Source organism: Neovison vison, chromosome 6, assembly GCF_020171115.1.
Source record: "Neovison vison isolate M4711 chromosome 6, ASM_NN_V1, whole genome shotgun sequence".
NCBI lineage: Eukaryota > Metazoa > Chordata > Mammalia > Carnivora > Mustelidae > Neogale > Neogale vison.
The window spans coordinates 212,187,337-212,214,040 of NC_058096.1; the positions used below are offsets into that span (position 1 = coordinate 212,187,337).

General features: G+C 59.3%; 3 protein-coding genes across 4 annotated transcripts in view; 2 read left to right on the plus strand and 1 right to left on the minus strand.

The window, feature by feature from the left end:
• Window positions 1-1,634: 1,634 nt before the first annotated feature.
• CERS1 (ceramide synthase 1) lies at window positions 1,635-18,458 on the plus strand. The gene is made up of 7 exons (XM_044253865.1): window positions 1,635-1,883; window positions 4,316-4,475; window positions 8,056-8,236; window positions 10,267-10,428; window positions 10,846-10,993; window positions 11,213-11,322; window positions 18,369-18,458. Exons 1-7 carry the CDS (start codon window positions 1,635-1,637, stop codon window positions 18,409-18,411), a joined length of 1,053 nt encoding a protein of 350 aa, XP_044109800.1. The 3' UTR covers window positions 18,412-18,458.
• A 277-nt stretch (window positions 18,459-18,735) lies between these two features.
• On the plus strand, window positions 18,736-20,557 carry GDF1 (growth differentiation factor 1). Its single transcript, XM_044253864.1, has 2 exons — window positions 18,736-19,090; window positions 19,723-20,557. The coding sequence occupies exons 1-2, from the start codon at window positions 18,766-18,768 to the stop codon at window positions 20,505-20,507; spliced, it is 1,110 nt and encodes a 369-aa protein (XP_044109799.1). The 5' UTR covers window positions 18,736-18,765; the 3' UTR covers window positions 20,508-20,557.
• A 367-nt stretch (window positions 20,558-20,924) lies between these two features.
• The window catches only part of UPF1 (UPF1 RNA helicase and ATPase), a 38,245-nt gene continuing 32,465 nt past the window's right edge, over window positions 20,925-26,704 (minus strand). For both annotated transcript variants that reach the window (XM_044253862.1, XM_044253863.1), the window contains exons 19-24: window positions 26,144-26,318; window positions 25,621-25,702; window positions 24,081-24,242; window positions 23,732-23,949; window positions 23,333-23,455; window positions 20,925-22,799 (exon numbers count right to left, since the gene is read on the minus strand). In XM_044253862.1, the coding sequence (XP_044109797.1) occupies window positions 23,336-23,455; window positions 23,732-23,949; window positions 24,081-24,242; window positions 25,621-25,702; window positions 26,144-26,318 (757 nt within the window). In that variant the 3' untranslated portion in view covers window positions 20,925-22,799; window positions 23,333-23,335. The remainder of the gene's footprint in view (window positions 22,800-23,332; window positions 23,456-23,731; window positions 23,950-24,080; window positions 24,243-25,620; window positions 25,703-26,143; window positions 26,319-26,704) is intronic.

A 26,704-nucleotide genomic window follows, 5' to 3' on the forward strand; every position in this document is an offset into this window, starting at 1 on the left:
TCTGGGCTCTGGCTGAGCCTTATTGCTTGACCAGGTCAGGCAGGCCTCATACCGCAATATGCTGGGCTTCTCACTTTCTGGTCTGATGGGCCAGATGGACCCCAGCCCACACAGAGTGCACGTTCAAGAATGAGGGGGAGGTACCATGCGCAGATAGTGACAATGACCAAGAAGACTGATGGGAAAGTCGGGTACACTGAGCGGCTGACATTTGTAGGTAAAGTGTGAAGGAAGTGAGGGAGGGTCCCTGCTCGTACCTGGGGGACCTGCATTCCAGGCAGAGGGAACAGCCAGTGCTATGGCCCTGAGGCAGGACTGTGCCAGAGGAACAGTGAGGTGGCCAGTGTGGCATGTGGGGAGCAAGGTGGAGAGAAGAGCATCACAGTAGGTCATGAGTTAGTGAGGAGTTGGCCTTTCACTCTGCACAGTGTGAGCCGTGGGTGCTGTGAACGGCGGAAGGGTCGCAAGCAGTCTCCCTCCAGCCTCTGCACAGGCTGAGGAGGAAGCCAGGATACCAGGCAAGAGGCACTAGGGGGGCCCAGGGCCACAGGAGGCTGTGCAGGTGCAGAGAAGTGGAGGAATTCTTGAACTTTCGAAGTAGGGCCAACACTGTGTTGCCGGACTGGATGAAGGTTGAGGGGAAGGAGGAGAGATGTTGCCTCCTCCGTCCTCCTGCCGGTTTTCCTCCATGCACCTGAAAGTTAGGTCAAGACTCCTGCGGGACCCATAGTGATTTTTACTCTGCATCTTAAAGGCTTTGGGATGAGGACCTTGTTGGGAGGGGAGGAGGAACACGGGAATGTGGGAGTCCTGGGGGGCTGTCTGTGAGGGAAGGTGATATTCCCAACAGGTGACTGGTGTCCTCGGTCATGGCAGTTGAGGGCTTCAGGCATAGGGCTGCTGCTGCTGCCTGGTCACTGTTTAGTCGAGTATCACCAGGGGTGGTCCCAATGGAGCCAGGGGTCTTGATCCAGCCTCTAAGTCCCAGCGGGTGGGTGTCCACTCCCTCTGCCTCTCCCGCAGGCCTGTGTTAACCTGCTGCTGGGGAGGGAGGTCTCCCAGGTCCTCAGGAACACGGAGAGCAGCAGGTGGCCCTGAGGGCAGGGAAGGGTGGAGGGCCAGAGAGGGAGTTACCGCTGGAGGGCACTGCCTGTTGGTGCTCACCGTGTCCCAGAGCAGTGGCGTGGGGGAGCCCCGGGTGGGCAAGGGAGCTACGGAGCGGGGATGGGGGCTGTGGACACGGTGTCCAGGCCAGGCGTGCACCTGGCAGACCCCCTCCCGCGCTGTTCCGCGCCTTGGTTTTCTCCTGGAAAATGGGCAGGAACGCGGGCCCGTCTCCAGGACACGTCGCGACAGCGCCGGGTCTTAATCGCCCGTGCTCCGCCGCCACTGCCTCCAGGAGACCAAGCGCCCGCGCGCCCTCAGGGTCTCGGACGTCGCGCCCAGGCCCCAAATCCCCGCCGCCCGCGCCCCCACAGGGGCGGAGCTTGTGCCGGCCCCGCCCCTCCCCGTCCCCAGCTCAGGCCGGCGCGCCCCCGGCCCAGCCGCGGCGCGTGACGCGGGGCGCGCGGCTCCGGCGGCCACCGCAGGCGGGCGCAAGCGGCGGCGGCGGCGGCGGCCAGCGAGCGGGAGGCATGGCGGCGGCGGGGACAGCGGCGGGGCCCGCGGGGCCCGAGCCCATGCCGAGCTACGCGCAGCTAGTGCAGCGCAGCTGGGGCAGCGCGCTGGCGGCGGCGCGGGGCTGCGCGGACTGCGGCTGGGGGCTGGCGCGCCGCGGCCTGGCCGAGCACGCGCACCTGGCGCCGCCCGAGCTGCTGCTGCTGGCGCTCGGCGCGCTCGGCTGGACGGCGCTGCGCTCCGCGGCCACCAAGCGCCTCTTTCGGGTCAGTGCCGCCGGGGGCCGGGCAGCGGGGTCGCGGGCTGGGGGGCCGGGCTGTTATGTGGGGCGTGGGACGCGGACTCCGGGCCCTTGCGGACCCCTTTCTGCCTCTCCAGGCGGGGTCACTGGAACGCGGGGGGCCTTGGGCTGGAGCTTTCGGGCTGAGGGCGGTGGGGGTGGGGTGGATGCGGGGGTGTGGCCGAGCTGGAGGAAGGCCGGAACGTGGGGACCCCTGCACGGATGGGGCGTTCGAGATGTGGGGGAACCAGGGCCGACTTACGCCGGGCGGTGCGGGACAAGGGGTCCCCGGCCGGTAGGAGGGCCCGGGCCGCCACGCGCCCTTTCGGGCAGGGCCGAACCGAGGGCAGAGGAGCGGAGGACGCGGGGCGGGATGGTCTCGGGGCACAGAAGCCGCTGGCGCCTTGCGCCTTGGGGCCATGCGGGGCGTGCCCGCAACCGGAGCGGGGCCCGAGGTCCACGCGGCCGCAGAGCGGACTTGTCCGCTGCTCCCGGGAAGAGGCAGGAGCTACCCGGTTGCTGTCTCGCGCATGTCTGGAGTCAGCGCCACCCTCCGACCTGGGGAGGCAAAGGCCTGGACTCCCCGGCCACGCCGGTGGTCGCAATCTTAGGAGGGGGTGCGGCCCGGGTCTTCAGAGCTGGACCCAGCTGCCTTTAAGGAGCTGCGTCCGAATTGCCCAGTTTCTAGCAAGTCTGGGGAGGCTACGGCCCCAACTGGAGAGTGACCCTGTGGGTGACATTGGCGCCTGGCCTCCCTCCCATCCTTAGGGAGGGGTCGCTGCTATGGTAGCTGGTGGGAAGGCGTTTGGGCCCCTAGCTTGGCTGCGACTCCCTCCTGGACTGACTGGGGTCACCCCGCCCCAATCTGGCTGGAGGTGGCAGGCAGGGGCTGCGGGGACAGAGAGCCCGGCGCCAACAAAGGGGCCTTTCTCTGCTGGCTGGGAAGAGGCTAGCCCTTGTTAAGTCAAGGATAGGGTGTTGTCCGGCCACCACTGTCCCCACCATCATACCCATCACCCGCATGGGGAAGGGACCCCGGCCACCACCCTTCTTCAGGTAGGAGGAGGAGGTAGGCACGAGGGCCCCTGCACAGGTCAGCCTTCGTTCCCACCTGGCGTTGTTGGTCCCCTTGCTTTCCCAGTTTCCAGCTGGTAAGTGGGAGGTCCAGGAGGTTGAGGGCCAGAGCCTCAAGGAGGGGGATGTGGTCGCTCTGGGACAGCCAGGGTGGAGTGGGCTCTCTCCCTGAGGAGGAGGCTTCACAATGAGGGAGCCTGGTGGAGGGTGTGGGGGACAGCAAGAGCGCGTGCTCCTTCCCTTTTGGAATCCCCACAGCTGTGGCCAGTCCCGCCAGTCCGGGTGGGGCAGAGCAGTTTGAGGCTCGCCCTTCCCAAGAAAGGGGTGGAGGGGCTGCCCTTTCCTCCAAAGCTCATCTTCTTGGCAGCCGCCTGGTTGCCAGGGGTGACTGGAACTGGCTCTGCCTGTCTCCATGGCAACTGTTGGTGCTCCGGCCCCCTCGAGCCTCTCCTCCGGGGAAGGGGGCGGGGAAGGGGGCGGGCTTGACCCAGCAGCTCTGGAGCCCCGCCCCTAGGGAGCGGGAGGCGGGGCGGGGGGGGGGCTCCTGGACTCGGTGTGTGTGTGGCGGGGAGTTGCGCCCCTCAGACTCCTCCGTACCTCACTTCTGCATGACCTTTCTTCCTTCCAGGCCTCCCTGGTTGTCCTTAGGTGGCTCAGTTCATGTCCCCTGTCTCATTGTACATCCTTTCCCTGCCTGCCCTCTCTTTCTCTGCCCTATTCTCTCCTCCTTTGCCCCCCCACATTCTCATGCTCTCCCCCAACTACCCACCCCATCTTCCCCAACCTCTTTCGTTCTCTAGCCTACCCCCAGATTCTCCCTCCGAGGTACCCCTTCCCTCAGGTTTCTCTCCCATGGGAATCCCTTGAGGTTCCATCCTCCCCACTTTCTCCCAGATGCCCCCATACTCACCTCCATGCTCTCTTCACAGCTTCACCCCTACAGGCCCCTCCATATCTTCTCTTTAATCTCCCCTCCTCCCTGGCGTAGCTCCAGCTCCCTCTGGAAACCCCAGGTCCCCCAGCTCCCCTGGGCTGGCCCCATTGGTCTTCCTTGCACCATACTCACATGTCCGCCTTCTCCCCGCCACAGCCTTCCCTTACGTTTTCTCAGGTCTCCCCCACTCCCCTCCCCACACTGTGTCGGACAGCTGGGCACTAAGTTTAGCCTTTGGCTGGCACACATGGGCTCTGGTTACGCTCCAGGCGGCAGTGGGTACTGGGGCCCAGCCCTCCCCAACACCGCCCAGCCTGGAGAGCCCCTGAGCCTGGCTTTCTCTGCCCTGGAGGAGTGGTCCCTGGCCCTTGGCCCCCAGCACTGATGGCCACCCACCTTCTCACCCATAGCCCCTGGCCAAGCGGTGTCGCCTCCAGCCTAGAGATGCCGCCAAGATGCCTGAGAGTGCCTGGAAGTTTCTCTTCTATCTGGGCGCCTGGAGCTACAGCGCCTACCTGCTCTTCGGCACCGACTACCCCTTCTTTCACGATCCACCCTCTGTCTTCTACGGTAGGGGCCCTGCCGGACAGAGCAGGGTGGGGGAAGGTTCTCTACATGGGGGAGCTGAACACTCATCATATGTCTCATGCTGGATGTCTGCCTCAAGACAGCCCCCCCACCCCCCGCAAGGTAGCTCTAAGACAAGGGTGCCTGAAAGGCTCCGGGGACAGGAAAGGGTCCTGTTTAGGACCTGGTATTGTTAGGGCTGAGGGAGGTGTCCTGAATGAGGTAACCCCTTGTATGGACCCAGGTGGACATTCCAGGTGTCTGGAACCATGTGTGCAAAGGCCCTGGGGCCCTCACAAGCTTGGTGTGTGAGGATGAGAGGAGGATAGGAGGAGTTTGAGTTTCATTCTAAATGGGATGGGTTTGTGGCTCATAAAAAGCTTCCTCTGGCTGCCATGTGGAGGCAGGAGAGTCTTGGATAAGGAAGAAAGTGGCCCAGTGGGGAGGTGAGGGACTAATGTGGCTTGGACCGGCTTGGTGAAGAGATAAAGATGACGGAGAAATGGCCGCATCCATCGATTAGATTAGATGTGGGGGTGGTCAAGGCCTGAGCTTGGTGGGATAGCCAGGAAGGTGACCGCAGTGTCCTTTATCACAGTCAGGCAGGCCGTTCTAGAAAACCCAATCTGTGATGGGGGCGTCCAAATTTCTCTATTCCTGTGTTGACCACGTGGATATGTTGCCTGCCATGGGACGTAAACAGTTTCTGAAGCCTCCTGGTGGCACCAAGCCCCACGCCCCCATCTGAGGGCTTGGCGCACAACTTTGGTGTTTCAGTATCCCAGTGACGAGCACCGCATTTGCTGGGCACCTGTCTGCCTCAGTGGGACTGCATCACCCACATGGCCACTCTCCCACATGTATTGCCCTTGGTATAAATCCTGGAGGCAGGTTTTAGCTGTCGTTCGATTTCCCTTTGTGTGAATGAACCGTCGCGGGTCCTTGTCAGTTTCAGGCATGGCGTTGCCTCTGGCTTTTTCTTTTAAATTATGCTGTGATAATATGCTTGCAGGTGAGCTGCTGCTTTGCATGTGTACTTACTGGGCACTGACTGTGTACCAGGCACCATGCAGACACAGCTTTGAGTGCTCCAGAGAAAGCCCCCCACCTTGATGGCTTGTGGTGACAGTGAAGTATGAAATCTGTTAACAGCTGATGAGAAAATTCCAGGCAAGGCCCGGGAATATTCTAGAGATGGGGATGGCCCCACCAAAAGTGACCTTTCCACGGGGGACCTGGAGGAGCCTGAAGCAGAGAAGAAATGCAAAGGCCACTGTGGGACAGGCCCACTCCTGGCAGATGCTCAGAGGCAGAGAGCAGCCCCCCAGGACGGGGTGTCTCCCGGAGGACTGTGAGGTGGGGGGTCAGATACTAACAGGCCCAATTGAATAGGACGCTGAGGGCACAAGGGGGCTCTGCCCAGGAGGGAGCCCAGAATGGGAGAGAAGTGGTTGGTTTGAGAAATGTTTTGAAGGCAGGCTAGGGTTCCGTGGCCCATGAGTGCAGGGAGGCACAGACAGAGTCTAGATGGGGGGTCCCCTGGGGGCCGCACTCTCCCTACCCCACCCCACATCCGGGGCTCGAGGCTGGAAGGGGGCGCTGGCCCGGTGGTAAAAGTCTTGCCACTGCGATGGGTGGAAAATTCGGTGTCCTGTTTCCACAGCAGGCTGGCTCTGTACGCTGAGGCGCCTCTGTGTCCCTTCCTTCTCGAGAGGGACAGAAGTGCACGGCAGGTGTGTGTGTGTGTAGGAGCCTCCACCGGCCGCGGCCAGTCCCGCAGAGCTCAGAGGGAGGGCTCTCCCAGAAGTGTGCATTTTGTTGTCAAACTTGGAGGAGCCCCTGGACCTGATAAAGTGGTAGAAGGAGAGCTAATCTATTGGTCGGGTCGGGGGGGTTGCATTTTTTTAAATTAGGTGAAATATACATGCTGTAAAGTGAACCATAATTTGCCAGTCGTCAGTTCTGCCTGCTTGTCTGAGGTCCCTGGAGTAGGCAGCTGCGTGGATCTGGGAGACGGGTCTGGGGAGGGCCCAGGTAGCTGGTGTTTCATGGGCGCAGAGGTTCGAGTGTGCACCTCGAGGATTGTTCTGGAGATCGCCGTGCCACGGTGCAAGCACAGTGGTGTTGCCAAACGTAAACATGGCTGGGGGTCAGCGTATCATAGTTTTTAAATATTCGCCATGTTCAAGTGGACAGTTCAGGGACATGTAGCCCATTCCCCGTGTTGTGCCTCCATCCTCCCAGAAGGAGACCCTGTCTCCCTCCCCCTGGCCACCACGGATCTGCTTTCTGTCTCTGGATTTGCCAGTTCTGGACATTTCCTAGACATGGGATCAGGCAGTATGTGACCTTTTGTGTCTGGCTTCTCACACTCAGCATCTGGTTTTTGAGGCTCATAGTGGGAGTCGGTGCCTCGCCACTTTGCACGGCCGGGCAGCCTTCCATTGTGTGGGGGCCCGCCTTCTGCTCACCCACTCACGCATTGGCGGGCGCTTGGGTTGCTGCCACCATTTGGTGGCGGCCAGCAGTGCTGCTGTGCACGCGTGTGTGCAAGGAGTCCTGGCTTCAGCTCCCTCGGGCACCTCGCTAGGAGTGGACTTGCCAGAGCTTGGGGCTTGTGTGTTCATGGCGGCCACAGGGAAGGTGGACAGTCGGGGCCAGGCTCTGGAAGGTTGGCAGGGCAGGGGGAGCTGGGGTCGAGCTGAGCAGGAGACAGTGGTGTCGCGAACAGGGGCAGGGTGGCGAGGGCAGGGGAAGCAAGCAGAGGCCCGGACCCACACGGGGTCAAGGCATGAGGTCAAGGCGCAGATGAAGAACTGTTGCTGAAGTGAGGCACTGGTGGGCGGGGGGCGTTGTTTAGGGGATGGCCAGCCTCCAGGGGGCTCCCAGTCTCTGAGGCTGGAGGTGGGAGGCCCCAGAGGGAGCCCAGGGTGGCCGTTTTTGGGGAGTGGCCAGGGAAGTCTTGGGTGGATGTAGCCAGAGCCCTCTTGGTAATGGTCCTGAGACAGGAAATGGGGAGAGCTGGAAGTCAGGGTCACCAGAAGGGGGTGAAGCCAGAGTAGGTGGGCACAGGTGCCAGGAGAAGCCAAGGGCAGGAGCGGCGGGGGCGGGGGGGGGGGAGCCACACCCCACAAGGTGGGCCAGCCCATCCCAAACGGCACTGGCCGGGGAAACCAAGCCAGAGTTGGAAATCCTGCAAAGGACAGATTTCAGGGGTAGGAGCACCTTTTCCTATAAATCTAGAACCGTTCCCCCCAAAAGAACACCCATTTGTAAAAAAATAATGGGTAGAGAGGCGCCTGGGTTAAAGCCTCTGTCTTTGGCTCAGGTCATGATCCCAGGGTCCTGGGTTCGAGGCCCACATCGGGCTCTCTACTCAGCGGGGAGCCTGCTCTCTCCTCTCTGCTTGCCTCTCTGCCTCCTTGTGATCTCTGTCTGTCAAATAAATAAATAAAATCTTAAAAAAAAATGGGTAAAGACTGGGAGCAGAAAAGCAGTAGCCAGGGTGCCTGCGGAAGGGGGTGGCACACCCCAGCCGGAGGGGTCCTGGAGGCCCCTAACCACACGTGCCTGCTCTCCTCAGACTGGACGCCAGGCATGGCGGTGCCCCGGGACATCGCAGCTGCCTACCTGCTACAAGGAAGCTTTTACGGCCACTCCATCTATGCCACACTGTACATGGACGCCTGGCGCAAGGACTCGGTGGTCATGCTTATCCACCACGTGGTCACCCTGGTCCTCATCGTCTCCTCCTATGCTTTCCGGTGAGTCCGGCAGCGGGCAGGAGGGCAAAGGGCCCAGCATGAGCAGAGAGGGGAGGCTGGTGGGGGCCACAGCGGGTATCCACGGGGCTGGGGTCTGGAAAGAGACTGCTAGAGGGACGGTGCGGGGGGTGGGGTATCAGGTGCAGAGAAACCCCCAGCCCGTTCGTACACTGCCCATCTCCCTCCGGCCCCTCCAACCTGTGGCAGCCTCGGGCGGGACACTTAGAAGTGTTTCCTGGGGGGCACCAGGGTGGCTCAGTGGGTTAAAGCCTCTGCTTTTGGCTCAGGTCATGATCCCAGGATCCTGGGATCAAGCCCCAAATCTGGCTCTCTGCTCTGCAGGGAGCCTGCTTCCTCCTCTTTACCTGCCTCTCTGCCTACTTGTGATTTCTGTCTGTCAAATGAATAAATAAAATCTTAAAAACAAAACAAAAACAAAAACGAAGTGTTTCCTGGGTAGCTGTGCCTGGCTGCCGCGGGGGGTTGTGGCTAGGAGCGCAGCAGACCCGCCTTGGCATTCTGGAGCCCACTGCAGCCACCACATGTGGTCCCTGAGGGCCTCCGGCGCAGCCCATCCACACCTCAACCTGTCCTACATGTAAGATCTCCCCTTTGTTTCAAAGGCAGTGGAGAGTGAATCTCTCTTGCCAATCCTTTCGTTGTATCAGTTGCACGTGAAGATGACAATGTTTCGGACTTATTGAGTTAGTTGGAATGTAGCATTAGAATTAATTGTACCTCTTCTTTACCTCTTGTTTTAAATGTGGCTAATAGGGGCGCCTGGATGGCTCAGTGGGTTAAAGCCTCTGCTTTCGGCTTGGGTAGTGGTCTCAGGGTCCTGGGATCAAGCCCCATCTCAGGCTCTCCACTCGGCAGGGAGCCTGCTTCCCCCTCTATTTCTGCCTGCCTCTCTGTCTACTTGTGATCTCTGTCAAATAAATAAATAAAATCTTTAAAAAAAAATGTGCCTGATAGGGAATCTGAAATAACATTCACAGCTCATGTGCTGTCCCTCTTGGACAGGCTGCCCCATGAGTCTAGTGCAGCAGCTGCTGGCCACCCATACCCATGTCAGCTGGAATTAAACTGAAATAAAGTTGCATACTTCATTCTGTAGCCACACTAGCTACATGGCAGCTGCTCAGTGGACTCATGTGGCTGCTGGCTCTCATACAGGATAATGCAGGTTTAGAACATTCCTATCATTCTAGAAAGTTCTATGAAATAGCATTGCTCTAGAGTAGAATCAGGTGATAAAACCCAAACAAACAAACAGACAAGAAAAGAACTAGCAGTTTGTTTGAAGGTGATAACTATGGGGAAAAGTCGGAAGACGAAGACCTGGGGGTGGTGAGGTGTGGGTGGTTGGGTGACAGGTGAGCAAAGTCTGAAAGGTGAAGAAAGACTCCATGAACACTGGGAGGTGCGTGTTAGGTGTTGGGATCAGTATGTGCAAAGGGTCTGTGGCACATGAGCTGTCGGAAGGGTGGAGTGAGAGAGACGCCCAGCCATGGCAGGCTGAATTCAGGTCCAGTGGCCCAAGCAGCTGTCAGGTGGAATGCTGAGGTGGGACGGGGGGACGGCCTTCAGGCTTCTTTAGAGCCTGCTGGGGACTCAGTCTTCCCTAGACAGGTCTGCAGATTGCAGCAATGTTCTGGTTAAATGAACAGACCTCAGCGTGGCAATGATGTTGGAGGTGAGGGACAAACTTGCGGAGGATCTGGATGCAAAATGGCCCTGGCCACCAAGGGTCAGGGGTCACAGAAGCGAAATGGGGCAGACAAGGAGGCTCCTGGGTCATCTGGGGACAGTGAAGCAGGGAGGGTGAGGGTGCAGGTGGGGCCACCAAGGGGCAGGCACAGCTTGGGTGCTGCCCCTGCTCTGGCCCTGTGGGGAAATGGGCTGGTCACGTGGGCAAGGGACCACAGCTTTGAAGGGCCCTGCAGGAGGCTTGGGGTACAGACTTGGTGCAGGGTAACGGTCCCGGTGTGACCTACCCTCTCTCCTCTCCTATCCCACCTCCTCCCCAGGTACCACAACGTGGGCATCCTCGTGCTCTTCCTGCATGACATTAGTGACGTGCAGCTGGAATTCACCAAGCTTAATGTCTACTTCAAGTCCCGGGGAGGCTCCCACCACAGGCTCCACGCCCTGGCGGCTGACCTGGGCTGCCTCAGCTTCAGCCTCAGCTGGTGAGGGGGCTGGTGAGAAAGGGTGGGACCAAGCCGGAAGTGGGCGGGGCCTGGTGAAGTGGGCAGAGTAGGAGGTGGGGCTGGTGAGAAGGGGCGGAGCATTCAGGGAGGGAGGGAGGGCTTGAGGGAATGGGTGGGGCCAGGCAGGAAGGGGGTGGGGCCTGATGAAGTGGGCAGGGCCTGGCAGACAGGCTAGCCAGAGGTGGGGCAGAAGGCAGGCAGAAAGCAGGATTAGGTGAGAAAGGATAGAGCTGGGATGGAGACAGATGGGCAGGGGTGGACAAGGAGGGGACGGAGGGACCGGGATGGGTGGGGCTATGCAGGGACAGATGGATGAGTCCAGATGGAATAGCATAGGGCCTGGGTAGGGCAAGCCACCCCCCCAACAGCTTCCCCAAGCCCCCCTCCCCTCTGCAGGTTCTGGTTCCGCCTCTACTGGTTCCCGCTCAAGGTTCTGTATGCCACGTGCCACAGCAGCCTGCGCTCGGTGCCTGACATCCCCTTTTACTTCTTCTTCAACGCACTCCTTCTGTTGCTCACTCTCATGAACCTCTACTGGTTCCTGGTGAGTCGGCAGCCCACAGCTCCTTGCCCACCCAGCAGGCAGTCCTCAGGCAGTGGTCTAGGCTCAGGCCCTTCTCAGGCATGCCCGTGGAGGGGCATATTCGGTCCCCAGGACAGCATGTGCAAAGGGCTGGTGGTAGAAGCACAAGGCCGGCCATTGGGAGGGTAGCAGAGGGAGGGAAGTGCCTTTTTCTCACCCGTGCTCCCTCCCCCCACCCAGTACATCGTGGCCTTTGCTGCCAAGGTGCTGACGGGCCAGGTACGTGAACTGAAGGACGTGCGAGAATACGACGCGGCAGAGGCCCAGAGCCCCAAGCCCAGCAAAGCTGAGTGAGTGTGGAGGGGCTGCCGCCCCAGTTCATTCCTTTAGCCACATCTCTCCGGCCGCGTGTGCTCTGGGGGCCTGCCCTGGAGACGAGGCAGTGAATGATGCCACCATGGACGCTGCCCCCGGAGCCTACGTCCCACAGAGACTGCAATAAAGGCATGGAAGCTTAGCGACAGTTAGATGCCATCAGGCCAGACAGGAAGTGGGTAGAGCAGCCTGGGGCTGGGGCAGGTTGGCGGGAGCAGAGAATTGGGGTGTTGGTGGTAGGAGCATAAGGGCCAGACTGGGTCGCTGGCCCAGTGGGTGAGCAGCCGTGATCCAGGCCACAGGGGAGCCTCTAAGCAGGTGGCAGTGGAGGTGGGGAGGAAGGGGGGCTATTGGGAGCATGGGGCCCGGAGACCCCATGCTCGGTTCATGCTGACACTCCCTGGCCTTGAGGTCCAGCGGGGCAGCCCGCTGGTCAGTCAGGCAGGAGCGGGGGCTTGGGACTCAGACCCAGTCCGGCCCCAGCGGGAGTCCTAGGGAAGGAGGGGAAAGGGGCCTCATCGAGCATCACCGAGGTAGGACCCCCAGGACTCGCCAGCCCCGGGGTGTAAGCCAGATAGTGTCCAATGCTTTCAGCCTAGAGAGGGCGCCAGGAGTGACTGGAGACAGGTTTGGGTGACCAGCAGAGTCTAGGGAGTATGACGCCCCAGAGGGAACACGGGGAGCGAGCCGCAGCAAGTTAGGGGGGCTGCTTACCGCTCACAAGGTACTGAGTCAGTTGACCCTGTGATTGGACTTCTGGGGGTGCTCATCAGTGACCAGCTGGGAGAGGGGATTTCAGGGAAGCAGGTGGGTCAGAATGGGCCATGAGGAGGATGAGAGAAGCAGAGATCTTAAAAATCTTATTGGGATACATAAGAAGGGGAGGAGAGAACTGGGGGTTCCAGAGTGGAGAGCTCTGTGGCCAATTCACATATATGAAAGCACTTTGCACCCTCCAAGTGTGGCACTACAGGTTAGGGGTGCTAAGGCCAAGAAGCCAGCGCCCAAGCCAGAGAGGGACCAGACAGGTGAGCAGGGATCACAGACACGAGAGGGCTGGGCAGCAGGTGAGGTCTCCCCAGGGGGCTGATGTGCAGAACCCTGTCAGCCCAGGTGACTGATCACCATGAGGCCATCTTTGTCATCGGGGCATGTGGGCTCAGGGGCCGTAGCCAGGACGAGTGTGGTCAGATCCCAACTCTGCTGTAGAACCCACCAGACTTGTTTCAGGTGAAAGAGAAATAAAAGAAACGAGGACAATCCACGACTTCCTGCTCGAGCTGCCATTTCCCGAGATGGAAGTTGGGGCTGAGCTGGGGTAGGGCTGTGTGCACCGGGCTGAGAGGGGGGAAGGGGGAGGGTTGTGTGCACCTGCCGGGAGTGGGGAGGGGCAGTCAGGCATCTAGTCTGGGGGCTGTTCAATCGTCTGATGTCCAGTGAGCATGAGTTGAGAATTCCACGAAGACATTGGTGAGGTGTCACCAAGGGGTCTGACCAGCCCTCAGAAGTTTCCAGAAAGAGCAACGGCTAAAGCAGCGGGTGGGAGAAGGGGGCATCTGCTTGTCCAAAACTGAACACTGGAAAGATGTCTCTGTTGGAGACCCGTGAACTCCTGGTGGAGATGTCCAGACCAACCAGTCCCGCCGGGTGCGGCTCCCTAATCTCTCTGCCCTGAGAAGGCACTTCCAGAACGTGGGGTGGGGGCTGGCGCGGAGGAACTGGCCCCTAGCCAGCATGTCCAGTAGGGTGACAGCGTGAACTCTGCCCAGAAAGGACAGGGCAGACCAAGGAATGCACTGCCGTGGTCCCCCCAACCCCGGCAGTCACGTGCAGAACTCAGTTCCCCGAGGCTGGCCAGGGTTCGCACAGTCAGGTGTAACGTGTAACGTGGGGTAAGAAGCAAGGAGAGTGTGGAGTGTGTTGCCACAGTGGTCAGGACCGCCCCCCCAGACCCTCAGGTCATGGAAAGCAAGGCCACTGAGGCACCGTCCCTAATCAGAGGAGACGAGGACACAGTGACTAAATGCGGCATGGGCTGGCGGGCCAAAACAAAAGGACATCCGCAGAAAAACTCGTGAAATGAAATAAGGTCTACGTTTCGTTCGTAGCTGGGCTTCGGTGTCCTAGTTGTGACAGATACACGGTGGAGGTGTGAGATGGTGACATTCAGGGAAACCAGGCGAGGGCTACCCCATGGCTACCCGGCCTGCCTTCACAACATCTCTGCCCACTGGCGATTACCCTAGAATAAAAGTTTTATTAAAAAAACAAACAAAAGCACGAAAGACCGTCAGAGATGACATCAGGTGTCATAGAGCGTTGCCGGTTCTGTCCTAACAAAATACCAGGAGTTGGAGGGGGCCTTAGAACACCAGAAATGTGTCTCTCAGTCCTGGAGACCGGAAGTCTAACATTGTCAGCAGGGCCGTGCGCGCTCCGACGTCTCCAGCAGAGAGCACGTCCTCGTCTCCTCCAGCGTCCAGGGGCACCACGTGTCCCTTAGCTTCTGGCCGTGACGCTCCAGTGCCCATTCTCTGTCTTTACATGACCTTCTCTCAGAGCTCTTCTTTCTTACAAGGACTCTTGTCTTCTGATTTCGGGCCCACCCTAAGTCCAGTCTGATCCCAGCCCACATTCCTACACTTAACCACATCTGCAGAGAGCCTTTTTTCCTCATCAAGTCACCTGCCCAGGTTCCAGAGATGAGGATGTGGATAGACCATTTTGGGGACCGTCCTTCAACCCACTGCGGATGTTAAGGCTCATACAATTAGATGCTGCTAGAGAGAGAATCAGGAAGTTGAAAGCTGCAAAGTGACCCAGATTGCAGTGGCCGTAGTGGAAGCGATGACGGCTGGAATTGTGAGAATAACCTGGCCTCACCGAGTTCTGATAGGAAGCAGAGACAACACGAGAAGATGCAGTGCTGAGAATTTTCCAACGTAAAAGACACAAATCAGAAAGAGGATGAATAAAAAGGCATCTGTGCCCGAAACATGTCGCAGCGAGAAATGCAAAACAGCCACATGACTACGTGACAATGACACAGCAGCGAGGGACACTATACAAGTGTGGAGGGAACTATCCTGTCCAATGTCAAAAAGAAGGAACCAGCAACTGGGAATTTCATACACAATTTTGAAAACATTAACCTGAGCGCTCCTGGCTGTCTCTGTCAGTGCAACATAGGCCTCTCGAGCTTAGGGTCCTATGTTCAAGCCCCACGTTGGGTGTAGACGAAATCTTTAAAAATAAACAAAAACAATGAAGAGACAGGACACCCACAGGAACAAAAACTAGGAAAGTTTACCGCCCGCAGATCTCATTGGGTATGTTTCAGAACACAGGAAAGCTATCCCAAGAGGGAGACCAGCAGGAGAAATGACACATGTCTGGGTAAAAAAAATTTGGATTACCTTTAGGCTATATTAAGGACTTCCGGGAATGCTAGTAGGGTGTAGAGAGAAACTCAGGACAGGCACCCCCCCAAAAAAATAAATAAATAAATGCAAAAAGGGAAGGTTGGTAAACGTAGGATAAGGAATGCACAACAAAGAGGGTAGACTCTCGAACATTACACCACCAAACAAGGAGACATGGAATAATCGTGACAGTTACAAGACTGGTTTTTTTTTTTTTTAAGATTTTATTTATTCACTTGACAGAGAGAGATCACAAGTAGGCAGAGAGGCAGGCAGAGAGAGCGGAGGAAGCAGGCTCCCTGCCAAGCAGAGAGCCCGATGTGGGACTTGATCCCAGGACCCTGAAATCATGACCTGAGCCGAAGGCAGAGGCTTAACCCACTGAGCCACCCAGGCGCCCAAAATTGGGTTTTTATTTATTTTGTTTTAAAGAAATTTTTATTTATTTATTTAGAGAACATGCAAGGGGGAGGGGCAGAGGGAGAGAAACTCATGTAGACTCCCTGCTGTGGACCGCCCCCCCCCCCAAACACACACGGGGCTCGATCCCACAACCCTGAGATCATGACCTGAGCCAAAACCAAGAGTCAGATGCTCAACCCACTGAGCCACCTGGCACCCCACAAGATTTTTTTTTTTTTTTAAATTCACCTCTCCACTGGTTAAAAGACTTCAAGTCCAGGGTATGTGAACATTGCAAGTAAAAGGACAGGACAAGAAATTCAGATGCAATCCTTGATCTGGAACATTCCACGGGATACAGTCCTAAATCTCTGCGTGACAGGACCACGGGAGATAGTCCTCACTCGTCATCGAGCAGCTCAGAAGCGGGGCGAAACAGACGTTCCTTTCGAGCACAGGCTGTCTCAGACTTGACCACACCCAGCCACAGGGGACATCTCCCGGACCTAGAACCAGGATCCTGCAGGCTGCGTGGACGAAAATTCAACAAGGTTTGAGAACAGTAAGGAGATGACCATGGAGAGCGCGGTGGAGTAACTCAGGCGCCCAGCTCCATTCATTCCAGCTGCTTCTCTCTTCTCACTCCCTCTGCCTCCCAGAGCCCCTGCTCCTCTGGCCAACCACCCTCAGGGACCATCACCACCCCCCGCCCCCCCCACCTCCGCCATCAGCCCCCTGGAGGGGGCCCTGTGCCCAGCTCCTGACCCAGGTACTGACCCAGCTCCTTGGTCTGAAGTCCACACTGTCGCCTCAGGGGCTGCTGGTCTCCGCAGCCATCAAGGGCTGTCACCCGGCTCTGCCCCGCGGCCCCCACCACTTCCCCGTGGCCTCCCCCTCCTGCAGTCCCTTCATTTAATTCACCTGACTTCCAGGGTGCTCCCCTAGCTCTCGGTGCTCCTCTACTCGCCATTCTCTATCTCCTGGTCTGCTTGACGTTCCCAGCATCTGTGGAACTATCCGGAATCAGCCCCCGCCTTCCCTCCCCAAACCACCCGTCCAGAACACTGGCCCATTGCAGTGGAGGGAAATCGTGCCAAACCCTGGGGAGTCCCCTCACTCCCTGTCCTCCTTAGCTCTGAGGAAATAGCCAGAGTCCTCCCAAGATGCTGCCTGCCTTCACCTCCGTCTGGTCTCCGCCCTTGTTCTGATTCTCTTGCCCCCACAATGGTGTGATGAAACAAAAAAGCGCAAATCTGACATCATAGAGAAGCCACATACACCCCCACCCCGCGCCAAATGCTAACGCGAACACTGGTTTTGAGCAGGGAGGGGTGCTTGGAAGCTTGTACAGGAAAATAAACCAGCATCATCAGGAAAGTTCTGATAGAATGTCACATGGTGTGGTGCAGATCCTTGAATGTATTAAACCTACTATGAAAGTATAGGAACGAAAACAGTGCGGAACAGAGCTGAGTCCATGAATAGAAATAGGCTCCAGTCCTAAATATCACTGGGAGGGAAGAGCCGTCAGAATAACCATCTGGAGAAAAGCGCAGACTCGTGTATCTCGAATCAGCCTGAGGCAGGAGCAGAAGCTGCAAAATGAAACCAGAGCTGAAAAGGGAGATTGTGGCATCTAAAGATGGAACTAGGAGACGAGCCCCCACCTCTGCTCCATCTGGAGAACCAGCAAGCAGAAACAGACAACACAGGACAGACCTGAGCGCTTATCTCTAGGGGCTTATCTCGAACCTCACAGATCAACGGCTCCTGCCAGGGGCAGCAGCAAGAGAAAGGGCAGCAAGGCCCCGGGAAAGTGGGCAGAGGACGGGATGCGTGCTCCCAGGAAGGGACACCCAGTGGCTCCAGACCAAGGGAAGAATGAATTAAAGTGACTGGGGTCATCTAGGTTCTTATACGGAAGGGTCTCTGAGTTAGAGTGCTCCTCGAGATGAGGGGATGCAGGGGATGGTAACAACCTCGTGTGCTAGATCGATGTGAGATACCAGCAAGATGTGTGTGAAATGCTACACAGAGCCAGGAAGCCCAGGTTGATTTCCAGGAGAGGTCCAGGCAAACTGTGAGTTCTCTGTGCTTTCTGATGTCTAGATCGTGAGAATATAGTACCAGCTCAGAAAACTTAATACATATGTACGTCATAAGCCGGACCGTAGAACCCACTTCTGCAAAGACACAGACCAATGTGCAAAGGCATGAGGGGCTCCCCGAAGTGGGAACAGCAGTAGCCAGTGCCATGACCAGTAGGCCGCAGCAAGATGCTGTTTCAGCACCAGCAGATGCTGACAAAGGCACCAAGGAGCAGGGGCGGAAACCCTCGTTGAATCTGGTAAGGTGGTCCTGGGCAGACTCGGAGTCGGAACCCAGACCTGCCACTAATTCAGGTAGGGAAAATGGATTTGATGGAGAACAGTGGTGTGCACAGCAGCAATCTCAGTGTCGACTTTTTGGAACACTGGGGTGCAGAAGACTTTTTTTTTTTTTTTTTTTTTAATTTGAGAGGGAGGGAGGAGGGAGAAGCAGACTCCCTGCTGAGCAGGGAGCCCGACGTGGGATTCGATCCTAGGACCCTCAGATCATGACCTGTGTGGAAGGCAGACGCTTAACCGACTGGGCTACCCAGGCGCCCCCAGAGGACATCTTTATAGTTTGAAATATGCAAGCCATATGTGATTTAGAAATTAGGGGCCTTTCTCTGGTGGACACTTACCATATTGATTGAGTTTTTTTTTAAACGCTGCATAATCTGTTTTCAGAACGTGGAAGGAAAGTAGGGGCTGTGGCAGATGTAGACAGAGGCCAGTGGATGGAGAATCATAGGGGCTGTGAAGACTTGCTTTTGTCCTACTCTGGGTGGAGTGTCAGGGAACTCTGGCCAATTTTGCCCACTCTCTGAAAGGGGAGGGTTTATCCAGACCCAAGTGGTGGGGTTAAATCGGGGCAAAAGCCATCCAGCAGCGGTGGGTAGCTCAGGAGGGAGGAGAGAGGAGGGTTTAATTGGGAGGATCTGGGACGCCCTGGCCATTCGGCGGAAGGGGCCATGTGGGCAGGGAGGAGGGACCCCGGTGGGCTGCAGCCTGGCCGGAAGAAGCGATGTGGAGGGCGATGCAGGCGAGACAGGGCAGTATGCAGGGACATGGGTCCCGGGGCTAACCTGGGCCCGGTTCTGGCCCCCCCAGGAAGCCGCTGAGGAACGGCCTGGTGAAAGACAAGCGCTTCTGAATTCCTTGATCACCGTCCCTCCCCTTAGGACCCAGCCCCGCCCGACGACGCTCCACAGGGACCGACCACGCCCCTCCCCGGGACTCTGGCTCGGTCCAGCTCCGCCCCACCTGGGCCCTGGCCACTCCGGGTCACCTCCCTCTGGACCCCTGCCCCGCATCCCCCGAGACCCCGCCCCCGGGGCCTACCCCCGTCCGGCTTCAGGACCGCGGCCACTTCCCTCGGGACCCTGACCCCGCCCAGTCCCAGACCTCCGTCCGGGCTCCTCCGGGGACCTCGGCCCCGCCCCCAGCCTGCAAGTCGAGGGTGCCTGGCGGCTCCTGAGCACTCGTCCGGCTGCTGCCAGCGAGGAAAATGTCACCGCCGCGCTACCGTCCTGGCCGCCGCGTCCTTTTCCTCCTTCTGGCTGTGCTGCTGCCCTCACTGCCCCCAACCCGCGCCCCGGCGCCCCCGGGCCCCGCCGCCGCCCTGCTCCAGGCTCTCGGGCTGCCCGACGTGCATCGGGGCGCCCCCACGCCTCGGCCCGTACCCCCCGTCATGTGGCGCCTCTTCCGCCACCGGGACCCCCAGGAGGCCAGGGTGGGCCCGCGGCGGATGCCCCAGGAGACCACCCTGAGACCGTGCCACGTGGAGGAGCTGGGGGTCGCCGGAAACATCGTGCGCCACATCCCGGACCGCGGTGAGTAGGGCCCGTGCTGGCGGGGCGTGTGCCGGGGAGGCGGAGACCCCGTTGTGGGCCCCGCCACGAGCCTCCAGCGCCGCGTGGGGGAAGCCAGAGCACCTCCGAATGTCCGCACCCGCCCCGTCCAGCCCATGAGAAATCTGGACCCGCCCGCACTCCATGGCCTCTTCCCCGTGGGCATCTGCGGGCACCGGTTGAAATGGTCCCAAGGCCAGGCTCCCTTGCACTGGGCAAGGCTCCTAGCTTGCAGCTGAAGCCCTGCCCCCACTCTCCTCTCCTTCCCCCCGCTGTTTCACACCATTTGATGCCTTTCCTGCAGATACCACCTCTCCAGCATCGCTTCCCCAGGGGCCCCAGGCATCCGTTCATCTCTCGCCCTGCCTGGGTCCCGCGGGCAGGCCGCCCCGCACCCGGGCCGGGCCTCCTCTTACTTGCAATTGATGCCCTGCCCCCCACTCCCCAACCCCCCGCCCCCCGCGCGCCACTTCACACCATTTGACGCCTAACAGTTGGCGCCCCCGGCCCCGGGGGCTCACCTTTTCCCGGTCCGCAGCAGAAACCCCCTCGCGGGCAGGCCAGGCAGGGCGCGGGGGCGCAGCGCGAGCCCAGCCCTCTCCCTGCCTCCCCAGGTGCGCCCACCCGGCTCCCGGAGCCCGCCTGGGCCGCGGGGCAGTGCCCTGAGTGGACCGTCGTCTTCGATCTGTCCGCCGTGGAACCTGCAGAGCGCCCGAGCCGAGCCCGCCTGGAGCTGCGCTTTGCGGCGGCTGAGGCGCCGGCCAGCTGGGAGCTGAGCATAAGGCAGGCGGCGGAGGGCCAGGGCGGGGGCGCCGGGCCGGTGCTGCTCCGTCAGGCGGTGCCCACCCTGAGAACGCCGGTGCGCGCCGAGCTGCTGGGCGCCGCCTGGCCCCGCAACACGTCGGCGCCGCGCAGCGTTCGCCTGGCGCTGGCGCTGCGTCCCCGGGCCCCCGCCGCCTGCGCGCACCTGGCAGAGGCCTCGCTGCTGCTGGTGACCCTCGACCCGCGCCTGTGCCACCCACTGGCCCGGCCGCGGCGCGAAGCTGAGCCCGCAGTGGGCGGCAGCCCCGGGGGCGCGTGTCGCACGAGGCGGCTCTACGTGAGCTTCCGCGAGGTGGGCTGGCACCGCTGGGTCATTGCGCCGCGCGGCTTCCTGGCCAATTACTGCCAGGGCCAGTGCGCACTGCCCGCCACGCTGTCGGGCCCCAGCGGGTCGCCCCCGCTCAACCACGCCGTGCTGCGCGCACTCATGCACGCGGCTGCCCCCGGCGCCGGCGGTCTGCCGTGCTGCGTGCCTGCGCGCCTGTCGCCCATCTCCGTGCTCTTCTTCGACAACAGCGACAACGTGGTACTGCGGCACTACGAGGACATGGTGGTGGACGAGTGTGGCTGCCGCTGACGGAGCCAGAGGGGGGCCCAAACAATAAATACTGCCTGGTCCGCTCCCCAGTCTCGTCTGGTCACGTGGGGGTGGGAGAGGAAGCAGCCACCTCCACCATCACCCATTGCCAGGGTGGTGGGACAGTGACCCAGTGACCCCACCCGCCCATCTCTGCCAGGCTGGGGTCCCAGATCCCCATCCCCAGGCAGCCCATCAACTAACCCACCCAAGAGCCCAGGAGCTGCCCACTGCAGGCCCAGCTGCTGCCAGTTGCAGGGACCAAGGTCACCCCCGCCCAATGGCCCTGCCGCACAGATCTGGTCATTCTCAGCTTTGCGGTCCAGGTGACCCCAAGGATCCCAACCAGCCAGGTCCCCAGGCCAAGTGCTCTGCTATCTCCCTGCAGTTCATCTGCCCCGGGGTGAACACAAGAGCTGTTTATTAAGATTTTATTGGTGACAATAGAGCTTAAAACAAATCGACCAGAAATCAAAAGTTACATTGCCTTGGTACAGATGCTCCTCAATCTGGAAAACGGAACTGCTGCTATGAAGGTGGAGAACAAAGCAAACAGCACAAAGCGGAGGCAAAGCATGCCAAGGACAGAACAGGGCAGGTGGGCGGGCGCAGGTGTTGCCCACGGGGTGTGTCGCACAAGGGGTCATAGCGGAAACCTATCCAAACTCTATGCCTCTATGTGGCCTATCAAAAGAAGGGGGAAACCGAAAGCCCTACAGCAATGGTAATAAATAAGAGGCCTTGCCAGAAGGAAGGTGGCCTGTGTGTCCCCGTCTCCCAAGTACAAGCTGGAATCTGGAGGCTTTGATAAGGGCCAGTGTCGGCCTCACACGGATGGGGAAGCTGGAGGGGGGGGGCGTGTAGGGTCACCAGGGCCTAGGTAGGCAGGGGATGGTCCCCAAAGAGGTGGTTCTCAGGGAGACTACTATCCCACCATGGGGTGCAAGGAGCTGGGGGTGGCTCTCTCCGCTACAGCAGCTCCTTGAGTCCTGGCCCAGACCCCACAGAGGCCCCCTCTACCAGCTAAGGTGACAAACTGCTCCAAGCCCCTTCAGCATAGAACCTACTTTTTTTCTGAAACTTACTCCTTTTCCCAAAAAAAGCAGAAATCACCCCACCCCATCACAGCTGTACCCACAGGCAGAAGGTCTCCCAACTTGGGAGGGTGGGGTAGAGAACAAGGTAGGTGGGGCGCTCGGCGTATCCGACCAGCCACAGGGACTGTGGGTGCCTCCCGGGGGGACGGGTCCTCTTGGCTGCTGTCTTCCACCAAATCCTCAGGAAGGACCCCGGGGAAGAAGCCACTGGTCAGGGAACCGCCACCTCCCCACCCTCTGGCCTCCTGGCCAGTCCTGCCCAAGGCCCGGCCCAGGGTGGGTGGGGCACGAGTCCGCGGCGCGTGGGAAGCACGTTGCTTCTCAGAGTCCAGCGGAGACTGGGGCTGCCTGGCCCGGGACGAGACTGTGCTCTCTCACCGCCCTGACGTGCAGGGAGAAGCCGCTGGAAGCTAAATCTGAAAACAAAAATTCTCCTCGCGATCCCGTCACAGGTGTTGATCCTAATCTTGAGATGTGTTGCCTTGTTTAAACTTCGTTTCTGGAAGCTTCTCGAATCTCCCAGGTCCACCACTAAGATTTGAGAGACAAACTCAGGAAAGTATATTTTTCAGTACTCCTTTGAAAGAATCTTTAAAAAACAAACAGAAAAACCCAAAAACACCGTGTTTTCTTTAAATGAAACCCTCTTAGAACACAGGCAGCGTGACCAGGGCAGTTTCAGAGCTGGCGGGGACAGAACCCACACCTCCGCGGGGATCTCCCGGCACGGCCGCCCCGGCAAGGAGCCTGCTCGGCACAGAAATGCGAAGTTTTTCCTGCTAAAACGTAGTCCCCTTTCAATAAAAGAGAAACAGAAAGAAAAGAACAGAGGAAAGGGCTACTCTGAGATGAGGGTCTTCCTCCCTCCGCCCTGGTCGCAGACCCAGGTGTGGACGCGGCGAGCGCTGGGCCTCCTTGGCGAGCGGGGCTGGCAGGGCTCGCTGGCGGGCGGTCCTCCTCGGCCGCCTGCCTCCCGTTCTCCCTTCTCCTTCTCCTCGCCGCCGCGGGCCAGCAGTGGGCGCTCGCTCTGTCTCGGGCTCCTCTCTCCCTCGGGTGCTCCTCTCCCTCTCCTGTTGCTCACAGTGGTGCTTCAGTTTTAGCAGTGGAAAACAGGTATCCATTTATTTTTATTTTTTATTACCCAGAATAAGATGCTGATGGACTAAGCCACATAGCTTAGCTCTTCCGCTGCCACCTGCAGGGAGGGAGGTGGGCAAGGGGCCATCAGAGCAGCTCAGGGTGGGGGGGCCCCCGCAGGTGCAGGGCTCCTCCCCCCACTCCACTGTGTGCCTGTGAAACGGGACCTCAGAGGCTGGCCGGGCACCCAGACTAGTGACTCCCCACCCAAAGAGAAGGAAGCCAACCACCCCACTCACCTGGCACACACACGGGTAGAGGACCCGGGCCCAGGTTTACCCAGCTCTGGTCACACCACATTCAGGGGAACCCTATGTCAAGGTCTCAATGGCACCCTGAAGCCCCTCGTGCTGAGGTGCCCCATGTAGCTGCAGCCAGGACTCCCACATCCACCCCTTCCTCACGGAGCTCCAGGACTCAGCAAAGGACTACCATGTAGGGAGCTGGGATGAAGCCCCTATTCCCCGGCCACCACAAGCAGATGCACAGGACAAGCTGGCCTCCTGGGGACCTGAGACCCCTACCACACATTTCCCTGATTTCCCATCATGTCCAGATCCCGATAAAGACCTCCTGCAGGGGTCAGCTTGCCTTCTAGTACTGGGACAGCCCTGTCACTCCGCCGTGCTGGTATGCCCGCTCCCCTTGGTACGTGGAGTCTTGCGACAGTGCCACATCAATCTGTGACTTAAACTCATCACCAAGGTAACTGTCCTGGAAAACAAAATTGGGGAGATAAGCATCCCCTTGGAGGATGTGCTGACATCCTTCCAGCCTCAAGAACCTACCCCAGAGAAGGATCTGAAAACCCGGTTCTGAAATCTAAGTGGCAGGAAACCCATATGGGTCACCTCATCATCCGACACAGGTCATCCAGCTCCGCTAAGACCCTGCCGTCCCCCTGCCGAGGGCGGCCAGACAGAGCGGTGCTCAGGTCTGCAGGGGTGAATGTGTGGGCTCAGTCCCAGCAGCCCTGCCCTCCCTGCTCACCTGGGACAGCTCGGGCTGGGAGAGGCCGGGCTGGCTCATCTGGGAGGGCTGGCTCATGGAGATGTAGCCCTGGGTCAGGGCGCCCTGGGAGAACGGCTGCGACGCCACGTCTTGGCTGGCCTGGCTGTTGGGGAGATTCGTCTGGCTGGGTCCAGGGAGCCCAAAGCGGTTCTTCTGGCGCCCCCCACGACCAGTCTTGCCTTTTGGGGTACCCCGGCCTGAAAGACAGCAGTCCAGGTTCCTTGAAGGACATCTGCACCAACTGACAAGCCCGGCTGCCCGAAGCCCAGACGTGAAAAAATTTTGGCGCCAGCGTGCTTTTCACGACAAGCAGCCACCTGGCGCTCACCTGCGGCCGGCCCGTTTGCTTGTCCGAAGTACCCTGGCGGTGGCATGGGGGGCATGACCAGATTGAAGGGGATGGGAATGTTCATGGCGGCCACGTGGCTGGGGCCCGCGCTGATCATGCCAATCTGGTCGTGGGTCTGGAAGTACATGTTTGAGGGCCGGCCTGCAAGACACAAGGAAGACGGCGGGTGTCACCGCCACATCCCACTGCGCCCACGCCTGGGCCACGAATGAATGCTGAGGAGCTGGAATGTCACTCTCATCCTGCCGCTGCTGTCACAGGGTTTCTCGGTGCAGCCTGACAGCAAAGCCACTGCAGTGATACAGAATCTCACGACTCGACCCCCACTCTGGAGAGCCTCCCTGGGGTGGCTCCTGGGAACAGGACTTTTCTCCCAGGGGACTGGAGAATCCCTGGCCTGTAAGCATCCAAAAGACTGAAGCTGTGATGCATTTCCAACTGAAAAAAAAAGTTCTTTCTAGGGAAATTTTAAGCTCACATTACCTACACACACACACACCCCTGCCATAACCACCAAAAGCAAGAAAACACCTAAGTGAACAGACCAGTGGATCCCACTGAAAATGCAGGCCCCCAGGCACCCCCGGGCTAGGCATATCCCAATCTGCACAGAGCTGCCCGAGGGCTGGGTAGTCAAAGGGAGCCAAGGCAGGACAGCATAGCCTTCTGGTCCGCCCTCCGGGGCCGAGAACCTTAGCTGGGCCCACAGGGAGCTCAAGGATGAAAGACGGGCCCAGTGTTCCTACGCGGCAACTCACTGGATGTGGCAACATCTGTCACTTGAGCCCAGCAACCAGAATACAAGGGAAGCAGGGAAAGGCGGCTTGCCTACTTCACAAGTGAGAGGAACTGCTGGGCTGCCCTGGCCCCAGGATGGTCACTGAGCCCACAAGACGATAAAGCTCAGTGTAAAATGCAGGCTTGTGGCACCAAGCACCCAGGTGAGCGAGTCACCCTCTGTAGAGGCTGGTGCAAGGAAGGGTCCCAGGGGACAGGGACCTGGGGGATGAATGGGAACCATCTAGACACTGGCTCAGGCAAGAGGAGGTGCTGCACACAGCAGGGGTAAGGCTCAGCCCCAGGACAGAGACCCCATACAGGAGAGCAAGCGGAAACGGGAAGGCCGGTGAAACGGGAACCGAGTCTGTGGGTGGTCTGGAGAGCTACAGGGGGGCCCCCCTAACTGAGTGGGTAAACCAAGTGTAGGGTGGGTAGGGAGCACTGCGCCCTGGAGCCCGGGAGCAAACAGAACTACAGTATTTGCTTGCAAACCTCCACAAGCAAAGCTCTGATAGTTAAGAAACAAAAACAAAAAACAAAAAACCACGATGTATGTAGACACTGACAAAGACCAAGTCTTTGATTTCAGATAAGAGAAGGTGAGAAGGAGCTCTGTCAGGCAGTTTTCTATGGACGGAGGCTTGGGAGGTCACCCCAGGAGTGACAAGGCCAAAAGCTGCAGGCGTGGGAACGATCAACACCCACAGGGCCAGTGCGCTCCCCCGGAGAGCAGACTCACCCTGGCTGCTGCGATCGTAGACCGATCCGGGGATGATGGCCTCCCGAGCATCATACATGGCTGTTGTCATGAAGCGGGCTCCCTGCAAGGGTTCGCACAGGTGAGGAATTTACCACCTTGACACAAGAACTCTCTCAAGCTCTGGGGGCCAAGCCACACCAAGGCCGAGCTCCAGGCCGACCCCAGGCTTGCTGACTGCTGGGCTCTGGGCCTCGCCCACCCCTCCTCCACCGGCCTAGCCTGTGACGCTGAAAGGATCTGTCTTCGGGCTTCACCTCAAACAGCACCCGCTCCTAGGTCCCCCAGAGCACCCTGGGTTCACAGGGTTTCCCACTGCCCGGTCCACCTCCTAGCTGCCACCCAGGACTTTACAACCCAAAAGGCCAAGTTGGAAAGCTTCGGAGACACGGGATGGGGGAGATCCGTGACAACAGGCTACACGGACACGTGTGACTGCCCTCAGCTCACACTTGCGGGGAGCAGCAGCCCGGCTGGGCCCCCGACCCCGCCCGCGGCCACTCACCGGGTTGATGGTGTTGACGAGCTTCCTGGGCTTGCTGAACTGCATGAGGCTCTCGCGCAGGTTGTTCAGCGGCCCCTCCACCAGCACCTTCTGCTCCTTGTAGTAGTTCAGCAGGTGGTTCCAGAGCGGCTGCTTGGACAGGGCCTTCGGGTTGCCCACGATAATGACCCCGTACCTACAAGGCGTGGCCACAAAAACAAGGCATTTGAGGCTCTGCATGGTATGCAGAACACCACGTAACACAGTGAAGAAGACAGAACAAAAGCCCAAAATCCATACCCAAGGTCACAGGATACGCTCCTCTCGCGCCCCATCTGCCTCCCTGCCCGGGCGCCCAGCCTGCCTCCGACAGCGCCATGAGCGCTGGGCACAGACGAGCACACTGCTGTCACAGTGACCTGGTGCTGGAGCCCACCAGGCAAGCTGTACCCAGCGCACTGGGCGTATCTACAGACAACTTCGGACGCGCCCAGACATCAAAACCCCTCCATGAGCAGAGGAGCTCAGACGAGCCTCCTTGTTTGAGCCACGGGTTGGCCTTGTGGGAAGTCAGCCGCAGCC